This window comes from Rhagoletis zephyria, unplaced genomic scaffold (genome assembly GCF_001687245.7).
Source record: "Rhagoletis zephyria isolate East Lansing unplaced genomic scaffold, Rhagoletis_zephyria_1.1 Rzeph_scaffold_15804, whole genome shotgun sequence".
Taxonomy (NCBI): domain Eukaryota; kingdom Metazoa; phylum Arthropoda; class Insecta; order Diptera; family Tephritidae; genus Rhagoletis; species Rhagoletis zephyria.
This window is the reverse complement of record NW_016172870.1, coordinates 5,489-12,561: the sequence shown is the minus strand read 5'-3', so window position 1 is coordinate 12,561 and position 7,073 is coordinate 5,489. Positions and strand designations below refer to the sequence as shown.

At 33.0% G+C, this 7,073-nt stretch overlaps 1 protein-coding gene across 1 annotated transcript in view; it reads right to left on the bottom strand.

Annotated features, from left to right (window-relative positions):
- Window positions 1-2,683: 2,683 nt before the first annotated feature.
- Window positions 2,684-7,073, bottom strand: part of LOC108379182 (uncharacterized) — a 9,185-nt gene continuing 4,795 nt past the window's right edge. Inside the window, exon 2 of the mRNA XM_017635505.1 lies at window positions 2,684-2,956. Coding sequence (XP_017490994.1) covers window positions 2,716-2,956 — 241 coding nt within the window. The 3' untranslated portion in view covers window positions 2,684-2,715. The remainder of the gene's footprint in view (window positions 2,957-7,073) is intronic.

Below are 7,073 nucleotides of genomic sequence, written 5' to 3'. Positions count from 1 at the left end.
ATCACCCATGTTTAGTTTTCATATAAAACTTTGTACGCCTGCGAGTGATTTATTTAATTAAAAGTACATGAATTGAAAAATTTTGATAAATGGAATGTAAACGGGATGCAGTATATGCACCATTCAATAAAGAGCAGCCAACACATACATACATACATACATATGTATGTACATGCATACGGGCAAATATTTACAATATATGTGCTGGTTATTTGCGCTTTACGCGCCAGCTAAATTGATTTTTAATTAATAAACCCCTGCGCTACAGTGCAAGTATTCATTTGAAAACTAAACATAATGTACATATTACATACATGCATACATACATACATATGTAAGTATATATATATTTTATAACGTGAAAAATTAGAAAATTTACTGGGGTTCACTAAATGAATTCTGAGGTATGATTATACAAAATTTGTTAATTTTAGAAATAAACACTGAAAGAAAGAATTGTAAAAACACCAACAAACCAACAAACTAAGTTAAATTTAATCACGAAATAGGCTAACAAGTAAGGCAATGCAATGCATGCATAAAACGCCAGCTTCAGCTCCGACTCGATTTTCAGTACAAATTATTGAGCTTGAGTTTACTGTTTCAGTGCAAATATTGAGTCTGAGCTTAAGCTCATTTCTATGCATGAAGCCCAATGTGCACAAGCTTGGGAAAGGGGCGAACGAAACGAGGAAACTTTGTAGTAGATTCCTGCGAATATATGAGCCAAAAAGAACCCAATTTGAAATTTTTCGGATTCCTTTTTTAAATTTGAATGGTGACTGCACTACGCTGGGGGTTGAGATGTTGGCAAACTTTAGTTTCTTTATGTTCTATGCAACTAGTATGTACTCGTACTTTGAAAGTTGTTTTGGTATTACGAATTATAAAAAAAAAATTAAAAATTGCTAAAAAGCACTGCACAAGGAATTATGTATAATTAAAGCAGCATTTTAAGCCAAAAAATATGTACATACATTTGAAAACATTTGAGAAGTACTCTTTATGAATGGCTTTACTTCTTGATCGCACACCTTCAAAATAGTTTAATTACTTCAACTAAATATATTTTTATCAAAAAAAGTTGACCGAATCATATTTAAAATTCGGATGCGTAGCAAGTTGTACGGAAAGAACTCATACATATATGTACATAAAAAGAGCTTACTTTTTAATTTAAATGAAATTTTTGAAAGTTCCCATTTGCTGCCCTAATATTTCCGAAAGCATGGCCACAATTTTAATTTTCTGAAAAAAAAGTCTGCAATAGTTTACATACACACATACTCCTAAACAAAAAAGCTCTACGAAAGAAAGGATGCAGAGTACATATTCAGAAAGAAGTAGAGAGATTTCATCTAAAACTTTACCATTTTATTTTTATTTAAACAATTATAATGGATTCAAATGACAAATAATAGATACTCGTATGGCCAGTAATAATCTCTTTCCGTAGAAAAAAATGGAATAAACAAGTGCAAGTTCATTTATATAAAATATGTACATTAGAGTGTTCCAAAAACAGTAAAGTCGGAATTTTAATGCCGCCACCCCCTCGGATTGTTCTACATATACCGAAAAAAATAAACCCAAATATTTTGAAATCGAAAGATATTTAGGCAGTGCTCAAAGTTTTCCATGTTTTTTATAGGGGGGTACAAAATTCTTGAAAATCAATATTTTTCGATCGAAAATCTGTGGTTTTCTTCAGGAGATTCACAATAATAATACCCAATTGTTTCTTTAACCACTTTTTAATACTCAAGATTTTTTATTCGTCCTCCCATTGCATTTTCTGAGGGTTTTGGTGGACCTATAAAATATAGCTGCCATGAAAAAATGGTTAAAGAAACAATTGTGAAAAATAGTGATTTTCAAGAATTCTACATTATTTCTACGAAAAGTTGTTTTTTCCCCATATAAAATACATGGAAATTGTTTTTTATTTCCAAATAAAAAGATGGGGGGCATTAAAAATCCGACCTTATTTTTTCACGTACATTTTTGGACCACTCTAATGTTCACACATACATATATATTTTTGTCTGCTTTGAATTGAATTGAATTTAACAATAGAAAAAAACGATAATAATAACAGACAATATACATATGTACATATATACATACATATGTATCTGATTGCAAAAGTGGAGCTAATTTTTTGATCATCCATACAAAGCAAAGCGTTTTATGTACAATTTGGCATCTAATAAATACATATTTTAAGCAATACTTATGGAATCCGCCCATTGGAAAACTTAATTTAAATACATTTTTTATGTAAATAGTTTATTAGATTTTGAAAAGCCTCAAACGAGTTTTCAGCAATTACCAGCACATAGCCCCATTCTCTCGTATTCGTTATACATTTTGTCATTCTGCTCGTGGCTATACATATTGATTGTTTCATATTGAAAAAACATGAATAATACAAAGCAAAAAGAAAATCTCTTAAGAAGAATGGATTTTATTAAAAACAGAAGCCAATAGTGGTCAGTTGATTTTGTTTTTTTTTAATTATATAAGTTGGAAAAGAGAATACTTGAGGGTCTTTCTATATTAAGGTAACAATATAAGTATGTATGTACATATTTACAAAGATATGCACTTACGCATATGCATGTAAATATTGTAAATAGACTAGCTANCATATTTACAAAGATATGCACTTACGCATATGCATGTAAATATGTAAATAGACATAGACTAGCTTGCCTACTCACCCAAATGCTTCCAGATGTGATTCTCAAACTGCGGACTCCAGCGGTGCAAACCATTTATGCTAATTGATAAAAAGTCCATTTGTTGCGTTGCATGCAATTCCCCTGGGAGTTGTTGTTGTTGCTGCTGTTGTTGCCCAGTTACCAATTTACCAAAAACAATTAACTCGGTTGGAAGAATTTTCAAAAGATTTCCATCGAAGCATGACAGAGGTTGCAGCGTTGCATTCAACTGGCTGTTGAATTTTAATTGAATGTTTGTTGTTGTTCATTGTTGATTTTTGTAGCGTGCAAGGTATGTCGAAAAAAAAATAAACTTAAGTTTTTACCACGAAGCTTATGTGGGATGTGAGCCTTGTTTATAGTAAATATGTAAACATTTTAATAATTACTTAAAAATATTTATGTTGAACCAAAGTCTAGAGTTAAAGCCTTTTTTAATTTACTTATATTATTTAAAATATTTAGATATTTTTTGGTGAAATAAAGTAATACTGTTACATACAGACAGTGTCAAAAGTTAGTGTACACCTTGTTCTAATATAATAATCACAATTATTTTCATGACAAATTTGTTTCTATAATATAAACCTTATATATCAAAGTTCACAAAAATTCCAATGTTCAAATATTCATCAAAATTTTACACTTTTTATTCAGAATTTCTGGAAAATTTTCGAGTATGCAAGTTGTAATTTTAGTAAAAGAAAGCCTAAGTTTCAAGTCGCTTAAAATTACCGTTCGTTTTTTTTTTGCGGAGGGTGTTGCGCATTTTCTTTCATATAAAAATAGATTCTGATCATGAAAATTATAAAACCTAACGGTAATTTTAAGCGACTTGAAACTTGCACTTTATTTTACTAAAATTGAACGGACTACATAACTGCATACTAGAAATTTTGAATAAAAATTTTAAAATTTTGACGCAATTTTTTTTTGTAATCTTTGTGAACTTTATATAAAGTGTGAAACTTTGATTTGTAAGGTTTATGTTATTGAATAAACCATATTTTTTATAAATAACACAGGTTTACAAAAAAAAACAAAAGTTTCTGCATATTGGATCAAACCTTTATATTCCTATGTTATTCGACGCGCTGGATGCGAATCCGAAGTCTATTAGCCCCCATGACGTCAGGTTCGAGGTAATTTGAAAGTCAAGTAGAGAAAAATCCAATTGATAAAGTTGAAAATTCATGTTCGAGGTCATTTGAGGGTCAAATGGGACAAAAAAATTATTTAATATTTTCTTTTTTATATCGCTGAATCCGAATATGAGGGTCCCTTGATTCCTTAAGGTCATCTACATAGAAGTCATGCCGGTGGCATTGCAAGGTCGAATTCAGAAGACCTTCAAATGACCTCGAACTTGACGTGATGGAGCCTAATAACATAGGGATATAAAGGTGTGGTTCAATATGTAAATCCGTGTAATTAATGAAAAAAATATTTCATGAAAATAATTGTGAATATTATGCTGACTACACACGTGGCAACCGTTGAAGCAAAGCGTTGAGGCAACCTGATGTTCTTGTTTAATGCACACGTGGCAACCGTTAGTATTTGCCCTGTTATGAAATGAACATGCGGAAGAAAATTTGTTTTCTACCAAAACACCTTTTCAGCTCACTTGTTTTCAATGAACTAAGTCAATAAATTCAATACACAACGATACACATGAGGCAACCGACACGGCAACCAATACAAATTATCAAAATATTTTAATTTTCTGGCAACGGTTGCGCAACACGAATTTCTATGAACAACATTCCTACAGACAAGGCAACGGTCGAAGCAACATGCCTTGGTTGTCTCAACGGTTGCCTCGTGTGCAGTCAGCATTACATTAGAAAAATGTGTACACTAACAATTGATACTGACTGTACATATGTATGAATATACTATATAAGTATGTACATACATATGTGTTCGAGTGCTATTTTACACTCAATTGCAATTAAATGCGAAATGTCATAAATAATGCTGACTTTTGGCGAAGTCGGAAGCTCATGCTGATATACATGCATACATATGTATGTACATACGAATGTATGGATTAATCAGGTTTACACGGGCATACAAGTACATACATACATACAAGCACACAACACAGCAGAAGTGCATCGTTAATTGCGTTGATTAAATGTAATTAATTCATTACACTTAAAAACAATGTTATGCGGCCTCTAGGCACGCAACCGGCATTGTTGATGCTCAGCACAAATGTATATGTATACCCAGTGGGAAAATGTAATGTATGTTAATCGAAAAAATTATCAGTAAAAACCCGTTTTCAGATTCGAAAATGCATTTTTTTTTCCTTATGACGATGTCCTATGAAAAGCCTTACCTAGTAATTGAGGAATGTATGCGACTTAACATACATTTTTTTGGAACTTGTTTCATACATTAGACTGTTGATTACATATTAATCAGTAATAGAATCTTAAACCTGTAAGAAAAGCATTACAATATTTATCACACATGTAATGCATTACTACTTTTCTCACAGGGCACGTTTGCATGATCATGCCTTTCTGCATGTATCTGCTTGTCTGTAGGCCTTGCAGGGAAAATAGCACTTTCTCAGTGGCACACTTTAAGTGAAATCCGAATACGATTTATTCTGTTTGAACGAAGTTTTTGGCATTATACTAAAAAAGAAACTTTATTTATTTGCCTCAATCAACATTTTTTAAAGCGGTATAGGCGATAGGCGATGCGTCTCGCGGTGCTTAAGGAGACAAAGCTCAATGTGTTTATCAAATTTGGTCGAGATCGGTCAAGTAGTTTTTGAGATACGCATATTTATATAACAATTTTGAGTATGTAAATATTGATGATCCCCTTAACCACACTGCTCAAAAAATCTGCCGACAATTTTTATGCAATTGCATTGGATGTGGTATCAATTTATTCACAAGTAAATGTTATTTTAGATAAATGCCACATATTTGGAAAGTTGCATAGACATTTTTGAAATTAGCGATGATCAAAGTTCAAAAATGAAGAAAAATAGGGGCTCATTAAAATTTAACCGATGAAAACTCCCAACAAGCTAAGTCTAACAACCCTGAACAATGTGGCACTAGGTTAAACACTAGTATAGGACCACGCTACATTGTAACCAACACTAGCAACCAAAACGGTCAAAACATATGGAGAAAATACGGTTGCATTAACATTGCGATGTCATTGAACCTGACCACCTCTGGTCCAACGCATTAACATGGGACCACCAAGACAACTACTCCTTTTGGACCATGCACTGAATTTCATAAGATTTTGTATAAACTGAATATTTGATAATTTTTCAAGGTGATTTTTAAATTTAAATAGCAAAATCTATTTAATATTTAAAATTAAGAGGTGGTGTTCAACACATATATCAGTTTTTTACGTTTGAAGTGGTCCAGGTCAGCATAACAAGTTACTAGTACGCAACCTGGGCCTTTAAAACTACGTCCCAGTGGACCACCTGATCCTCAAATTTTTGCAGGGCTATTATTATATATACATCGTTTTAAAGGTCTAATAATCCTCCCTTCAAAACTTATTCGATTTTTAAAATCGGATGGAAAATAGTCGAGCTATTAATAGATAAGTGCATCAACTACGAAAATAACGGGCTTTTGGCATACACAAAATGGAGGGTTAAGGAACTATACGGTACCTATTTCCATGTTGTACTCGACCATACCTACAATCTACACTCGGTTTTGTTTCGGGTGTATTTCATGACTTTTTTTTTTGTAGCACCGTGTTATCGGCTCATTTGCAGGAAATGCGATGTTTTATGGTTAATTTGTAAATGTTGATTGCGGAAAGTAGGCGAGAGAGGCACTCCAATGAGGCGTTTCCCTTTTACGCAATTAATTATGTTGAAGTGCTGAAATATGTAGCATAAATACACTGCGTGTGGCTGCGTGAGTGTGGTGGAGCATTTGTTTGGTCAGCTTCGCACAGCTGGTTCAGAAAAGGAAAAGTGCTTTTTAATTGCACTTGTAACTTGCTGCACAAAAAATACTGACACACACACACACACACAAGCATTCCCATAACTGCTGCTATGTTTGTATGTACATTGTGTATTTATGTACAATGCATGCGCGCTTGCCGGCTACACATACATAGTTGACGAAGTTTGCAAATTGTTAACCTCTTTTAAATTAAATTGTCACTTTTCTCCATTCCAATTCACACACAAACACGCAACCGCACACACAACAATAGGCGCACGAGCGATTCGCCTTGTCGGCAACTATGCCAGCTGCCAGTCTTCTGAGCACCGTACTTCATTCAACCAGTTGCACAAAGTTGCAAGGCACAGGACAGATTTCAACATAACTAAAT